Source organism: Megascapheus bottae, chromosome 2 (assembly GCF_031878675.1).
Source record: "Megascapheus bottae isolate mThoBot1 chromosome 2, mThoBot2.hap1, whole genome shotgun sequence".
NCBI classification, from domain to species: domain Eukaryota; kingdom Metazoa; phylum Chordata; class Mammalia; order Rodentia; family Geomyidae; genus Megascapheus; species Megascapheus bottae.
The window spans coordinates 15648291-15665786 of NC_143510.1; the positions used below are offsets into that span (position 1 = coordinate 15648291).

The 17496-nt window shown below is 40.9% G+C and overlaps 1 protein-coding gene across 2 annotated transcripts in view; it reads right to left on the minus strand.

The window, feature by feature from the left end:
- Cacna2d3 (calcium voltage-gated channel auxiliary subunit alpha2delta 3) overlaps positions 1–17496 on the minus strand; it is an 846818-nt gene that overhangs the window by 173996 nt on the left and 655326 nt on the right. For both annotated transcript variants that reach the window (XM_090320869.1, XM_090320861.1), the window contains 7 exons: positions 16366–16449; positions 10323–10394; positions 10005–10066; positions 8648–8715; positions 4315–4360; positions 3942–4039; positions 1075–1168 (listed from right to left, as the gene is read on the minus strand). In XM_090320869.1, coding sequence (XP_090176995.1) covers positions 1075–1168; positions 3942–4039; positions 4315–4360; positions 8648–8715; positions 10005–10066; positions 10323–10394; positions 16366–16449 — 524 coding nt within the window. The remainder of the gene's footprint in view (positions 1–1074; positions 1169–3941; positions 4040–4314; positions 4361–8647; positions 8716–10004; positions 10067–10322; positions 10395–16365; positions 16450–17496) is intronic.

Genomic DNA, 17496 nt, shown 5'->3' on the forward strand with positions numbered 1-17496 from the left:
TTGGAGAGATTTTGTTTTTAACAAATGTGATTACCTTCCTTCCTTTTCCACAAATACTTGTCATCATTTTCAGTTTTCTAATTATTAAACACAGACTCTAACTTGACTCCCAAGCTCCTAAGCCACCTGGACTCTCTTTGCAGCCTCATCTTCTGAGACTATTAGCCGAAACTCAACCCTTTAGCTAAGTTGTCTTTAATGTCAATGTGAGCGTTCTCCACTTCCTAGAATGTACACCAACATTAGATGGTTTTAGATGCTTTTCCTTTTCCTTAAAAGTACTGATCACAATTTTGTAATACTGGATAGCAAGTCCTCCATCCATTTGGGCTAACTCTATTTCATCAACACTCATTTCAGTGCATTTAACAGGTGAATGAGTGAATGAAAGAATACACAAAAGAAAACATAAGGACAGAGTGATTCATAGGTAAAATAGAAAAGAAGATACAGCAAGTAAAGGAACTAATGAAGAATAGAGAGAACTAAGTATTGCTCCACTTGAAGGTACAAGGTGAAAAATGATCTTTCTATTTTTAAAATAGGAAGCCTACTCACATAAATAGTAAAAAGCTGCTAACCTAGTTCTAATTCTAGTCTCTGATATCCACTACCACTGACTTTCCCCTCCCTTATCCCCCACTTAAGAAATAAAAGCACTGTATCTGACACTACAGAAACAGATATCTCACATCCGGGTATTACTCACAACTTTACCTGGCTCCATCCCAAGGTCTCTCCAGTCTGTAATGTCTGTAAGGTCCAGGGAGCAGTGGCAAGGCAGGCAATGAAACCCTGCTTCCGCATCCCTCCGTCTCTCGGAAGTGTCACCCTACCTCCACATACTGAATTTCATGTAATGTGAAAACTCAAGCAAATTACATGTCAAGCCCAGGAGCCTGCCATTCAAGCCCGCACCACTAATCTGCTCTAGCTCTTGTGGTTTGGATCTTAGGGGAAAATTAAAGAACTTTAACACCAGGCTCCTAAAACAGTTTAGTTCTTTAAACCATAACCATATTTTGGAGCCCTGGTGCGGAAATGGCCATGAAGGGGACACGTGCAACCACTTACTCAGATTTGTTGAGGGCTAGGCTGGTCCAATATGCTTCGATGGGGGCACTCACCACAGCGTCAAAAAGGACTTCTTGGATCAATTCTTTGTCACCTGTTGGGAAGGATAGAAGACAAGCTGCTTTGGCCTGCCCCCCAAAAGGAGCTTGAGAGGCACACCCCAGGCTTAGTTTGCAAGATCTGCAGGATATTTTCTCATACTGTGTGTTGCTTTATGAGTTAACCTCCCACCAGCCAAAAATATAAAACAGTCTGACATCTGATATGCCGGTAATACCAGGGCCCTAAAGCGTGTGGACTAGACAGAAGTAAATGGAGAGGCTTAGGCGGCTCACACTTTGCTTTCCTGATGTCTCACCCTATTTCATAGCGCATGCCATGGACTAGTATGCTGGCTCCCAGAGCTGGAAAGGGGAAGCCAGTACACCGCTGGAAAGCTGGCTCTGGTGATGACCATCTTTGTCCTCTCTGAAAAGCCTGCACTTCTTCAGCACTCAGTTCCCAGGGAAGTATTATATGGTTGGTGACAGCACGGGTTTTCATTCTGTGATACTTTCCATTTAAGAAGTTTTTTTCCTTCATTTTAAGGGTAGTATCTCTCCCTTTCCGAAAAGGATGGTGAGTAGAGCTTTGTGGAAAAACTCAAGAAATGAGCAGAAGATCATGAGTGTGGGAGAAGTTTTAAGTGCCCTCCAGAGGGCACCTCCTCATTATTGGGCAAGACAGTCCTCACTTTTGGCCAGGAGCAAAAATAACAAAAGAGTGATCTTGAGAAGTAAAAACTACATGGAGCTTCACTTATCAGCAGAGACAGTGGATAAGTTGAAAGATAGTTAAAGAATGGGGTTCCTTGTAGCAATGCAAACAAATATGATGGAGCTAAGTGGTTACCATGAGTTGTGAGTATTATTATATGCTGTATTCCATATAACATACCATATATTATATATACAGGTTGGGTATATCTTATCTAAAATGCTTGGGACCTGAAGTATTTCAGAACTTAGAGTTTTGGGGATGGGGAATATTTGTCTCTATTAAGTGAGATATCTTGAGGATATGACACATGTATAAACAAAATTCATTTGGATTTCATATATATAAATACATGGATTGAATGCAAATTTATGTAATATTATTATGAAGTAATTGTGTTCAAGAAACAAAAGGTCATGATATGGAATTTTCCACCACTGTCTTCCTATTAGTATTCAAATGTTTCAGACTTGGGCTATTCTGGATTTTGGATTTTTGAATTAGGGATGCTCAATGTATATATGAAGTTAATGTGTAAAATAATGAAAGTGATGGAACATAGATGCATGTATTATACTAAAAGGGCATGAGAATTGTGAGGGCATGAGAATGAGGCTGCTCATTCTTTATGGGAGGAAGGATTTATGGGACAAGGATTTCGATATTCTCCATAATGTTTGGTTCCTTAGAGAGTACTTGAGCCAGGTCTATAATCCTAGGTACTCAGGAGGCTGAGATCTGAGGATCATGGTTCAAAGCCAGCTCAGGCAGGAAAGTCCATGAGACTCTCATCTCCAATCAACTACCATAAAAACTGGACTGGTGCTGTGGAGTCAAGTGATAGAGTGCTAGTCTTAAGCAAAAAAGCTCAGGGACAGTGTCCAGGAACTGAGTTTAGAACCAGTACCCTCCTTTAACAAGAAGTACCTGGAGCAAATCTGGCAAAATATTAGGAAGCCAATGGTAAGTAAAGGAAGTGAAATGGTAACTTAAAAATCAATTTTCACATTGTCTCCATACTTGAGATCATCTGTTCCTCAAAAATGTATCATGAACAGTTCAAAGACAACTGGTCTCAGAAGATGAACATCTGTTCTTTTCCCTACCAGAACACATCCTCAAAATAAATCCATCTATGAAGCTGCCAGTTAGCAGCTGGATAGTCTCAACACTTTCCCTGAGACGGCTGTGATTATTCCATAAGATAACACATGTCAAGCACTTTGGTCATCATTGAGAAGTCATGCTTGTTAGTAGGAGAAGCAGGTGCTGTGCTTATTTTTGGTGATTTTCTCTTTCTTAAATTGAAGCTACTGGCACCATCTCACAATATAAGAGGGTCTCCTCCTCCGTGAGGGGAATCCAGACCAGCTAGAATCACCCCCTGCCTCTAGCACTGACATCAGTCAAAGTATTCACTGAGGACTTTCAGATAACTGTTGGTTGAAGAGACAGAATATAAGCCACCATGAGAATCAACTAGAGGTACTAGTGATGACTCCTGTCTCAGAGAACCAGAAAACTGAGCTTCATGGACTTATGTGCATAGTTCCTTCCTTACTTGACACTATTTTTTCTGGTGATAATGGGGCTTGAACTTGGGGTATCACACTTGGTAGGCAAGTATGTGCTCTACCATTTGAGCCATTTCTTCAGTCCAGCTTTTGTTTTAGTATGTTTTCCACTGGGTATTATCCTTTTGCCAAGACTTGCATCAGACCATAATCTTCCTATCTCTACTTCTTGAGTAGCTGGAATTGGAGTCATGAATCAACTTGCTGAGCTTGAGATAATCTTTTTTCCAGTTCCAATTTCTTACTTGTAAAATAAGAGAGCTGGATAAGCAAGTATCTACAGTCTCTCCCTCGTTGTAACTTTCCATCCTATTCAGCAGCTTCAGTAAATGGTTTAGTAGAAAAACAAATCCAATGTAGTGAGACGGTGATTAGGAATTCTGGGATTGGTAACTCACATTCATTTACAAAGATCAGATGGATGATTGGGTTTAGCCTCAGCCAAACAAAGCTTCTCTTGAAAACTGAAGTACAAAACATATAGTTTGGAGTTGGCCTTCCCCACCATGCAAAGCTTGCCTTTGAGAATTCACTCACACTGGAGTAGAGGCTCTTTGCCCTTGAGGTAGAGCTTAATAGCTTCTAGTTGAGACAGATGTCGGTGCTCAGGATGAAGGTCAGTGTTGCAGTAAGACCTAGCCCAAGAGAAAAAAAAAAGCTTATACATTGTTGTATTTTCTTCTTTTGCATTTGAACCAGAAAACCAAGCAAATAAAGTCCAGGCCTTTTTTTTTTCCAGTTCTGGGGCTTGAACTTAGGGCCTGGACACTGTTTCTAGGCTTCTTTTGCTCAAGGTTAGGACTCTACCACTAGAGCCACAGTGCCACTTCTGGCTTTCTCTGTTTATGTGGTACTGAGGTACTCTACCACTAAGTCATATTCCCAGCCTCTAGGCCTGGTAACTACTTACCATTCATCTGCCAATGACACGTCTGGGTGCTCTAAGTCATGCAGGCCTGGAGAATAAGAAGAGGTCCATGAATAAGCATTGCCTCCTCCACCTTTGATTCAAGTATTTTAGGGTAGAATTCTGGGATGGGTTCACAGTAGACACCAACCCCAAAAGACCCTGCCTGGGCATGAGGAACTTCAGAAGAATGGAGCAAATTCCTTGTCCAGTCATCTGTGCTCTCATCTTCACTCACTCCAATGACACTACCACCACTCTCAATGACTACAACTCAAACTCCATTGGATAAGAAATTTATTAGTGCTGAAAGGCACAGCTTAACAGGACAGTCAAAAAAACTGACTCTGGATCCCTGTGTAGTCTAAGCTCGGAACTGGACTAGGCCACAAAACTCATGTGTGATGTTAGCAGGTTACTTCTCTAAATATTGGTTTCTTCATGCGCAAAACAGAAATGATAATAGTCTCTAAGTGATAGATAGTTGTGAGGTGAAATTATAGGTTGAATGATACAAAACTGTTAATACTCAACTGTTTTTGACCAGCAAAAATTGCTAGTTGTTAAAGGTTTCTAAGTCAGTGAATCACCAGTCTAGTCTAGGAAGGCAACAAGGCAGTTGAGGCTTTCAGGGAATTTGGAAGTTTTGTTTTGTTTTGTTTTGTTTAACCGAATGCTCCGGATTATGTTACCTCTGTGATACGATTTGCTCTTCAAAGGTGCCTGTGCTTGGAAGCTTAGTCCTCAATGTAATGATATGGAGAAAGAATGCATTTTTAACAGGCAGGGTTTAATAGAAGGTGATTAGATCATTTGGCACCAGATACAGAAGGGATTCATGTACTTCTCACAGAACTGGGTTAGTTTCTATGGAAGCATCTGGTCATTAAAGAATCAGCCTGTCTAGGCTCTGGTGGTTCATACCTATAAATTCTAGCTACTCAGGAGGCTGAGATCTGAGGATAGCAAGAAAGTCCATGTCCTTTGTATAATTAATCATCAGAAAAGCCCCAAATTGCAGCTGTAGTAGAGCACAAGCTATGAGCAAAAAAGCCCAAGGACAGTGCCCAGTGTCCAAGTTCAAGCCCCACAAATGATTTAAAACAAAAGAAGAAGGAGAATCAGCCTGGTTCCTCCCTGCCCTCCTGTTTCTTCACTTGTACAGGTGCTCCTGTTGTGTATGGCTATTTCCCTTCTAATAGCTCTATCATACAGGAATGCAGGCAGAAAACCCTGGCCAGAGGACAACTAAGTGGGGCCTTCCAACCTTGGACTTTCCCCCTTTCAAACTAAAAGCTAAATAAAACTCTTCATAAGGTGCCTAGCCTCTCATACTCTATGACAACACAAAACTAGATAGGACACACTGTGAAGCCAGTCTTAATTTCATATGCCTTAATTTCAATGGGTGATAGATCAGACAATCACTTTTTTTTTTGCCAGTCCTGGGCTTGAGCTCAGGGCCTGAGCACTGTCCTTGGACTTTCTCAAGGCTAGAGCTCTACCACTTGAGCCTCAGTACCACTTCTGGCTTTTTTCTATGTTGTGGTACAGAGGAAATGAACATGGGTCTTTGTGCATGCTAGACAAGCACTCTACCACTAGGCCAAATGCCTGGCCAGACACTCACTTCTAAGGACACTTTCATGAACTCTGATGATAATACAGCCTATTTTAGAAGTCCTCTCCCAAATGACCAGTAGTATTTCACTGCACATAAGACTCCGATTTCCTCTTCAAATATAGGTGTATAAAGCAAATACTGAAGTGTTATCTCTATTGCATAATCCTTAATTGAACATAATCGAGCAGGGAATAAATTAGATTGAACACCAGGCTACAGCATTTGTTCGTTGAATGACCTTAGGAATGACCTTCAGTTATATCAACTGTGTGATGCAGAAAAATACTCTATAGCTCCTCGTTAGATATGACTATAATCAGCCCTAAAACAATCCAGCTATCCATGTATTTTCTCTTCCTCCTTTCCCTCTGTTCTCCCTCTTCTTCCTTCCTTCTTTTCTTTCTTCAATATTTTTGCCAGACATCTTCTATGTGCCAGGTATTATTTTAGGCCTAAGAATTTAGCAGTGAACTAAACACAAATCCCTGTCCTAAGCATATCAGCTTGAAATTAAAATATCTAGCATATCATTTGGTGGTGAGGACTGTGAAGGAAAAGGAGACATAGAATGAGGTTATGGAGGACAAAAAGATGGGAAAGTTTGAGTTTCGTCAGTTTCATTTCACTGAGAAAGTGACTTTCCACCAAAAACATGAAAGAGACAAGGGAAAATCATGCAGGTAGCAAAAAGTATATTCAATATAGAAGTAGCAAGTGCAAAGGCCCTGATGTGGGGCTACATCTTCCCACAATACTGAGTCAATGATGCCAATTAGATTTATTTTTCTACATTCAGTTCCATCAACTTTTATCCACAAAGCTCTCTCCGGCAATATACTACAGGAAATTCAGATGAGATCCTGAAGGAAGAGCTTTTTCTAAAAAAAAAAAAAAGAAATTATTTCTCTGAGTTCCTTGGCACCAAAGACATTTTAATTGTGATGTCTTTTGCCTCTGCTTTTGGTTCTTTGGACAAAATTTACATCTGCTGATGACTGACACTGCTTTCAAAAGCGCTAACAGTTTTTGTGTACAGTACATATGAAAGATAACAAAGGAGAGTCGGAAGAGAGCACTACAGTAATGGCTTCTTGGACTTTGGAGCAGAGTCCACCTATTCAACATCTTGCTAGTATCTGGCATTGGCAAAGCATGTGGAAAATCCCCACATTTGCAGAGGCACGTTCCTTTCTATACAACCTATATACGTGTTGCTGCAATCCCCAAAGAACTCCCTCTGTGCCCAAGAACACAGAAGAGAAAGGAGCATGATATGGCTCTCAGAAACTATAAGACCCTGTACCAGTTAGCCTAAGGGCATGAAGCTCTTCTGGACTCTATTACTCAGTAAAGTTGGCAAGATTGTAAGTCTTTTTATTTGCAGAAGACCAACAGAGAGAGGAAGATCTGACCTCATTTGTGTGGATAACCAGACATTTTCCCCCTTGCTGAGGATTTCACTAATTTCTTACATGGTGATTATCGTTAGCTCTGAAATTCTCTGTGACTGCTTTGCCTAACAGCTGGAGAACATACAGAAGATAGTAACCAAAAAAAAATATCCAAAAGACAATGCAAAACAACTGTGTGAGAGAGATTAGGAATGGAGATGGAGAGAAGAATAGGTCTATGTCTTGCAGTCAAGAGAAAGAAACAGACATATAAGATGCAAGGGCAATATTGATGACCTCTCCATCTATGGTTCTGATCCGAGTCTTCCTCTTCCTCATTTCAGATGGCTTAAGAATGAACTTTCTTGCATGAAGGACTCTGATATTCAGAGGTCCAGGGAATTGTAGAAGTTAAAGCATGATCTCTGAGAATACTTTCTGTGGAGTGTTTTGTTTAAGTCACAAACATTCCTGCATTCTCTCATGACTAAGAAGAAACAGCATATGACTGGTTCTTGGATGAGCACAGGCAATCCGCCCCGTTCACAGTGTATTTACTCTCCCTCTGTTCTCTAAGATCTCATTCTTTCAGTCTCTCAGCATGCAAAACCCACACCTCTGAGACAGTGGAGAGACAATCAGCCATTCATGGAACATGGAATCTTAGGGACCATACTTCTCATTATTGTAGGGAGCCATGAGCTAGGGAGCCAGTTTGGGAAGTTTACCACATTCATTTGCAACCAGCTCTAACCAATTAAAACTTGGCTTATAATCAACCTTCTTTTTCTCAGTGATCCCTGTCTGTGACAGCTAGAAAGAATCCTAATCTGGTCTAACTCCTTCTTTGGGAAGATGTAAAATCCTAAAGGCTGAGTTATACTTCCTTAAGATCACTCCAGGAGTAAATCCCCTCAGAGACCAAGGCCACTCCTCCCCGTGAGCTTAGGGCACTGAGAAAGACTCACCTTTCTGAAATAGTGAACTGTGCGGATGAAGAAGATAGTACTGAGTAAGATCACTTCCTCTTTCTAACTCCTGCCCATCATTTCAGGTCCTATGTGTTGCCTCAACAACTCTGGATAAATGCAGGATATAAATACATTGAATCATAACAACAGCTACCATGAGCTGGAATCCCCACCATTCTGAAACCTAGGCAAAATTTTCAAGAAAGGTAACTGAGAGTGGTCAATTGATTTGACTACTCAAGTGTCTAAGGCACTGGCTAACGGGTCTTCAGTTCACTCAGAGCTGGTTCCAGAACTTCCTCTCAATGATAAAAGATTACAAGATGACCTGAACCAAGGCCACACCTTACCTTCTTCAATGGTCACATTCCCTCGGAAGAAATATTTCCCATGGCCTCTAGAGAGCGCCACACCTAAACTGTGTAGAGAAACAAAGCAGATCTTGAAGTCCACAGCATCGACTGGAATAGACTTGTGGGTTAACATTTTTATTTTCCATTTTCACATTTCCATTTCATGTTCTGTAAACAATTTTTCCAACAGTTTACTTTGAAAACCTCACTGATTATAGTGGGTGTTGCTTTCTCTTAGGTTCAAGCAGCTGCTTCAAAGTCATTTCTGATTGGAAATGCCAGCAGCAATTGGCTGCTCTGGTGTTTTCAAGACTTGTGGCAAACAGCCTGGCCCTCCAGCATGTCCTTCCCTTGGATGGATTCCTGGGGGGCCATGCCCCCGGCTCCTGGCTACTGCCTTACACACCTCTGCCCTGCGGCCAGCTAGAGATGGGTCTTTTCAGAGCCCAAACACAGAGATGAGGGAACACAGACCACTTCCTCAAAGGCAAAAACTATGAACTTCTATTCCTACTCAAGCTCAGCCACAGTGCTCTGTGGCAGGCTGCTTTGTCCAGTTTTAATCTGTCTCCTACACTCTCACGATGTGATTTCAGCTCCTGTCTGCTCTGGTCTAAGAAAGAGACTCAACTTTAAAAACAGTGTTCCTTTATTGCTCTCAGTTCCAAATGGGACTCTGCCCATGAACCCTGGGCAGAGAATATAACGGAGATAGACTTGATTATTTATTTTTTCAGTTAAATCTATGTCCTCTCCTTAGCTCCGAGAGATACCAGTACAGAAACCTGAAGCAGCCCTGCTGAGGTCATTTTTACCAAATCATAGCAGCCAAATTGAGAATACTACATATGCATCTGAAAGCAAGCAATTGAGGCAAAACTATTGTTTATGATTATAACAAAGAGACACAATAGTATTCAGAAAGAGACAAGCACAAGACAGCTCAGAGAAAGAGAAACAGAATAACACGTAGGGATGAAATGCTGCCTCCAAATTTGAAGGATTGTGTTCTGGTCATGAAATAAAAAGGTGAAATGGATTTGGGGGGCACAGTAAGTTAGATGGTTAAGGACCCTAGAAACCCACCTTGGGTGGGAACCCCTTAGCTTTGTAGTTGGTAATGAGATGCAAAGCCATGACAAATTGAGGGAGTTCCCCTAGGTGGGCCTGAACCATCTTCCCCCTTCTAGAAAACAGACAAAGGCAGCCTGGAAAAAGCCCCTTCCTCACTCTTTCCAGCCTTTTGGCAGGGTGTTTGTTATCTTCAGATGACGGGCTCTGAGAGCGTCAGCAGCTTTTGTACAAACACACTGATGGGTCGGATGGAATGTCCATGTATCATGGTCAGCTCTACCTGAAAGGAGTACCCTTGATGTCTGTGTAATAGTAGTCATTTGTCATCACCAAAACCCGTTTCTAGATTGAAAAAGAAAAGTCACAGAGAAAAGAAAGCATGGTTAGTCTGCTAGGTGACGTCTTCAGAAATCAATAAAAATAAATGGACACACTGTGATCAGGTTAACGGCACTACATGAATCTTGCTTGAGATAAGTAAAGACAAGAGAAAAATGATCTCAGCGAAAGATATTTATTCCAGATAGAGCTTTCGAAGCTAATTTTTCACAGTGGTTTGTTTTAAATTAAGCGGCAAGAATGTTTGAGAAAAATATACCCCTTTGTCCACTGTCTTCTTCACCTCCATGGAAAACTTCCCTGTCTTTCTATTCACCATGGCGTTTCTTAACTGAAATGAGAAAAGGAAATTTAGGTGTTAGTTTATCTGCATTGTGATGCCCTCTGGGCACCCTGTACCTCTTAGATGGGTGCATGTTCAGTGGCCTGTGGAGATGTATGATGCCCTTAGAACCTGGGTACTTTTGCCAGTGAAGCTGCATTTGCACAGAACTATAAAATAGCTTAACAGAACAAACTCTTGCTCTTAAAATGAAAAATAAAGTTATTTTTATTTTCTAAGAATACACGCCCTGTCCTAGACAAGAGGCTAGAGGTAAACAACAGCAAACAAATGACTTGAGGCGTTTGTACAAACCTCAGTACAACAACAAAAAAAATGCCTTGTGCCATGTTGAAGAATTTTGAGATTCAGAAAAAAAAATACTCCTGGAAATCGACTGAGATACTCAAGAACCAAGAATGTATCCAGGGACAAGTTACATTTTCAAAAGGGTACTATTGATTTGTCAAGAAGAAATCATGGTGGTTTTTTTTTTTTTACAAGATAATCAAGTTAAAGATATTTCCCTATACAGTAGTTTTTTTTAAGAGGCCAACAGTTTTGGAGGGGACAGGGATTAGCTTTTTATAGCATGAATCATCTTCAAACGCTCAATGAGAAATCTCAGCCAATTAATAGCCTTGTTGACAAGACATTGAACAGGGGCGACCCTGTCTCTCGGTTTTGGATGTCCCATCTAGGAATAGTGAGCCTGGCTCTCCTCTGCACCTCTGGCTGACCTCACTTCATTATGTGTGGCCTTCTGTGAATGCTGAAGAGGACAGCAGATGTGGCGATGAAGGACATGCTACCCTGGATACCAACAGGACATATCAGGAAGGCCATTTACCAGAGTAGGAGCAAATGCTCACAGCCACAACTTGTCAGGAAATGCCTTCTCCTGAACCAGGCCTTGGTTTTTAAATATGTTCCCCTCTCTTCTCTTTTGAGGCGTTTGAGCAATATTAGGTGATAGGAAACTGCAGTGAGTGCAAGCAACCTAAATTTGGTTCAGGGCTGTCTAGATTTGGGTTTGCATTCCCATCTTTTGCAAAAGAGAGTTAAAGCATAATTTTTTTGGCTGGAGGCATGTATAAAATAAAACATATATTTTACTCTAGATATTTTCTAACAACACATAATGGGCATTTCTGGAAATATTTTCCTATTTTAACTTTTGTGGTTTTGGATGGGGAGAGCTGGCCCTAATTAAGTCTACTTTCTAACTTTTAAGAATGGCTCGATTTGTCTGTAACATGGTTTTCATTTTTCCTTTTTCTGATGCCTGCCTAAAGCCATTTGAGACCTTCCCTTCTCACATTCCCCAGGCAAGTTAGAGATTAGGTCAGCCTCTCTCTGCCTCCCTGTAACCCCAGTCTACTTATAGTAGCACAGAACAATCTTCACGGGGCATGCAAGGGCCAATGACAAGACCTATTAACACTTTCTGGAGGAAAAGCTAAGATAGTTAAAAGTCACCTTGCCCCTTTGAAAAATAGCTAAAAAAATAAGTTTTACTTATTGAATACCTAGTGGTGAGACATACTAGTAGACTTTAATGTAGAACAAACTCTGAAAGTCAGAACTTGATTATCTTTGATAAATTTACTTGTCTTTTCTCAGCCTCAGATTCTTTTTCCGCAGAGTGATACTACTAAGAATGTCCATCTCATAAAATCACCTTGAGGACTGAATGGGTCAATGTTTAGTAAAGTTCCTAGTGTATGCTAAGCAGTGAACGTATGTTAGCCATTCAACATAAGCCTCACCACAAATGTCATGAGCATCTTTGTCTTCTTCCTCTTCATCACCATTCTCATCATTTTCATTTATTATCAAACACCTTTCAAGAGCTTCAGGAATCAGGTTTCAAGGTCCAATTTCTTGGCACAGACCCAGTGATTTGCAAGCTCTTTGGACTATATTCTCCACATGGAGATTACCCTCAGCATTTCCTCAGTAGATTCCATTGCTTTTCTTTGCTTCTAAGGAACTACTAAGTGGATTTGTGACCTCTTTCCAGGTTGAGAAGTACTCTTAGCCAACTGTGACTTCACATAGCCTAAGAAGCCAGCAGCCAGGTAGGAGTATTCATCGAGGGCTCAAGCTTGCACACTGACATACACCAAGTTTCCTTTGACTTTTCTGTGCCTTTGTTTCTTCTTCTCTCACTCACTGTGCCCAAAGTGTGTTTGAACAACACTTAAGATCCCAGAAACCCTGTGCAATATGATAAAATACTGGACTAATAAAATTCCTGTGAGACTCACATTATTGATAGATACTGGTGACTGAGCTCTTACTGCATACATATCAGTTACCAGTTGTAAAACTCAAAATTTCATTACTAGTCCTATTTAAAAAGTGGAGAAACTGAATTTAAAAACTTGAGAAAGAAAATACAGCTCTCTCTCTCTCTCTCTCTCTCTCTCTCTCTCTCTTTCTCTTTCTCTCCCTCTCTCTCTCTCTCTCTCTCTTTCTCTTCCCCCCTGCCAAGCTTTTAACCTCTTTTTCTATTCCAGAAGAAAAAGTATATGGGTTAAATTAAGAATTTTAGTATTTCTGTAAAAAATATGTATTATTATATCTTGGTATTGTTAAAGCAAAGTATGTTTTTTTTTCATATAAAAAGGTGAATTTATTGGGAAGTAGATGGTGAACTGACCGGCCAGGGGCAAAGTATGTTTTTTAAATGACCACTTTTATTTTTTATATGTCTTTATGGCAATTTCAAATAATTATAAAAGAAGGTTTACAATTCGATATGTCCATATATGTTTAAAAATGCTTCTTTATTACAGTCAGCCTTTCCATCATCCCCTCCCCACACTAGCCCTTCCCCTACCAACCTTATCAAGTTTCTTAGTTAAAATTTAACCACGTTTAAAATGGTCTATATTTCAATTCCTAGAGGTTTTTCTTCCTTCAGTTCCAAGTACCAGGATTTGGTGCCCATGATTCTGTCTGTTACCAGAGAAGAGGAGATTTGGTAATTTTTCCCAATGTTATGTTTTCCTCAGAAAGAGATAACCTATGTGTCATGAGACACTGAAATCGTTTTCAAGGACTCTTGGATTCCAGGGCTTTCTCTGTGGCACAAAAAAAGTGTTAGGAGCATGACTTTGGAGGAATCCATGTTGTATGCTTTTGGAGCATTATAGCAGCTCTCTCTTGGTTTCCTTATTCATAAAATGTGGACAGCAATAACCCTTACTTTATATGATTATTCTGAGTCCATTCACACAGCGCACTCAGCTCTGTGCGAACACAGAGCAAGGCTTCCCATATATGGTAATTATTCTTACGATATGAGTTTTTTTGTTTATAGAAATAATCATGTTCACTGTGGAAAGTTTGGTAATGACTAAATCATAATAGGAACAAAACAAACAAAAAATCATCCCTAATTCATTCAGCCATCTCTGGGAATTTATAACCAAAGAATAAACACTGTTTCCAAAGGTAATATTTCCTTTCCAGAGATGATCCTTACTGGTGATTCATACTGGACCATGTGTGTCCTGAGCTCCCTTGTTGAGGCCCAGGTCTCCCAGAGATCTGCCCTGCTCGGTACACTGTTGTTGATGAAGTGCCTAGCAAGTCCTCCCTTCTGCTGGGATCTGCCTTACTCTTTATATTATTTCAATTTTAGCCAGTCTATTTTAATAGCATATATAATCTTATATCACTTTTGGAAGCATGCAAGGGTCTATGGTATAAACGTGGTCCTTAAATATGACAAGAACCTAACTGTCCATGAGAAGTACGATTACCCTGACAAGCCCTCTAAAGCTGTGTGGAACCAGTGACTTCTCAGCAGCTTTGCTAACCTGGCCTTTCCCACCCCTTCCTTGATCTATACCCTGGATCTTTGCTACCATGTGTGAATCTCTACAGATAGCCTATAGGCAACCTTGCCATGGATTTCAGAATTCTCCAGTCATTGGAGTACAATCCAAAGGAGGGAAGTGATGGCGCTCATCTTCCTAAGTCAAACATGACAGCAAAGCACTGGCTGCCAAGGAGATAAGAGAGCTGCACAGTGAGAAAATCAGAGCATGCATGTATGATGCGAGCACTGGGCTGGCTTGAGAAGTAGAAACTGAGGATAGACAGTCAGAAACCGGTCCAGAGGGGCAGATGGAATTGATGACCATATTCATGAGGCTGGACATCTGATCCTGCACCTCTGGTAAAAAAGTAAACTGGGATGAGGAGATACAAAGCACTTCTAACTAGTGGTCAGTGAAAGGTGCTAGCAGCTCACCAAAAGTCAGCAGGGGCAGAAGACAACTAAGAATAAGCATGGAAATAAATCTGCAAATAGAACTTGAAGGAGAAGTGAGTGCGTCAGCAAAGTGTTAAACAGTGGTAGGTGCACCAGCCTCTGGCGACAGGAACTCTGAAATAAGTGTGAACATAACCAAGTGTGGCTTTCATGCTGATTAAAATGGAAAAGATGGGGGTTAAGTCCTCCCTCTGGCAAGGAAAATTTTTTTAAAAAGCCAGTGAGATGGAAAAAGTGAAGATGGAGAAAAAGAGAATAATAGAAGCTAGCCTTCAGAGACCTGAGATAAGCTAGCAAAGTAAAATACACAATACATTTCTTTTCATGAGGTCAACTGAGAACCAGTAGCAAAGAGACGAAGGACAGTGACAATCCCTACTATTCGTAGCATGTCTACACACGCACAGAGGAAGCACTTTTGTATTTTCTAATGTATCAATCCATCAAATCTTTCTAACAGTTCTATATAGTTGTACCGTGGGGATTTTACCACTGGTTGTACAGTGGGGAATAAAACTCCACAAAGTTCAGGAGCAATTGTGAAGAGCTGTTCGCCGGGGAAAAATTGTCCTTTTTTATCAAACAGCAAAATTATTTTGTCTGAATTGGGTTTAATCAGACTTAGTACAGATGAGGAAGGGAAACAGGTAAAATTTCTAAAGCAGGTATGACTCACATTTTACAAGGCAGGAAGAAAATCTAAGATCTATGCTTGCCAAGACATCCAGGGAGTAAAGACTTTAAAACAAACAAACAAGTCAAAGCAATGGAGCCATGATATGGGCCCCACTTCTGGAAGGAACTAGAATCCAGTCTGGGATTCCAAATAAATATTTTTACCATCCCTTTGGAAAGCAGAACAGAACGTGAAATAGAAACACTGCTAACATAATGACAAAAGTTAAAAAAAGATCCTAGACAGATAGGAGAAGGTAGGGCAGAGAAACCAGACTTTAACATAGAGACACTATAAGAAAAAAAAATGAAGAGAAAGGCCCTTGATGACTCTCGCTGGGAAATTATGCCTTAATTAAAGAAGTCTGCCTGGATTCACAAAAGGCAGCTATGTCTAACAAATCTGATTTATTAAGGAAGTAAGAAGACTTGGTGAGTTAAGTCACAGGCATAAGGAAACCTTTTGATACAGTCTCAAAGGCTGAATTTGATGGGGGACAGGGGATTCTGTATTAACAGAAGCACAGAGCACAGGAAAGAGTGGCCAACCACACAGGAAAGTAGGCAAACATAAGCCTTAGGTTACTCTTTGGAAACAGGAGCATGCTCACAGGGTCCTGACAGGTAAATTCTGGTGCTCAGAAGCCTGCCTACTTGCCCTGCAGGTGTCTGGCTTACAAACAGGAAGAATCTTCTGTTGTTCACCCAAGACTTTCTGCAAGCTGCCCGGTCCCAACAACAGCACTGCAGAGGTGATCAGACCATTAAGTTGTACAGGGACCAAAGTCTTCAGGGCTGTCTGAGCTGACTGCAGGTGGGATGGCAGTCAGTCTGCAAGAGAGCTGAATAACTAGAGGTGAGTTATATAAACTCCAACTCTGGTCAAATACAAGGATCCATTGTCTCCCCATCTCTCCAGTAGCCTGGGGTCCCTCTGGTGGCCTTTTGGCCTGCTCCTGGTACAGCTTCAACTCACTAGAGTTCTCTCCCCAGAAGACTTGAAAACAAGTCACCTACCACATCATCCCGGTCTTCCCATTCCACTTCTGAGAGGTCAACACTGCTGTAGTTAGGTTTCCTTCGCTTTTTTCCTTCTTCATACTAGAATTGGGAAGAAGGGAAAGAGAAAAAAAAGTACAAAGGTCCATGAACACTTCCAGCCAAGGTAAGTTCCATTTCATGGATGGGGCAGTGAGTGCACCACAACACTGAACAACCTTAATAAGTGGTATTAATCATCCTTGATTCCAGGGATTTTTAATGACAGGCATACCAAGGCCAGATGCCTGTGAACATTTACTGAGCCAACTCTTTGTTGGATAGGAATTTGCCTAGAATATCCCCTTGTTTTCAAAACGCAAGGTACAAAGTGAAGTCTATCGGACTGTAGATGAAGAGATGCCTTCATTTACTCCTAAACTGAAGTCACCCCTCGGGACACAAGAAAGGGCACAAGTACCAAAACCTCAGGCTTTATACTCTGTGTTTCAAGCTTAACCCTGTGCTTCTTAGGTGAGAAACAAAACTACTGATCCCTTCACTTTTGAGTTGGGCTCAGTTCCCAATACTACCTTATAAACAGAATCTTCTATTTGCTATCATATAGGCTATAGCAGTAGTAAACTAAGTGTGCCTACTTTACAGGGAATAGATAAGGGTATTGGGAATCATTGCCAAGTTTAATAGCCATTAGGAAATTTCTCTGGAAAAGTTGAGAAGAGCATTAATATGTGAGAAAGTGATTCCAGTTTCTCCCCCTAAATCACTGGTGATAGCCTACTATTTTAGCAACTGAACATACTCGGATGTTTCTGCATCTTGATGCCTGAAATGTTGATTGCTGGGCTGTTTATAAGATAGGAAAGTCTGCCCTCTACTGCAGGCTAGGAATAAGCAATCTCCTAATAACTTCGGAATGTAGGAATAGTAGCATACTGGAAAACATATAGAGCGCAAGTGTGTAAGCTTTCTTTCAAATTGATCTCTTGGTCCACCATCTCTTGACTGGATGATAATTCTCTAAGTAAGATGTAGAGTGAGTTGAGTGTTTTCAGACTCCACCCCACCCGCACCCCCACCCCCAATCACAGACTGCCATTTTGGACAATGACTAGTTATTGTGAACATGGAGACTCAAGGCAACTTGAG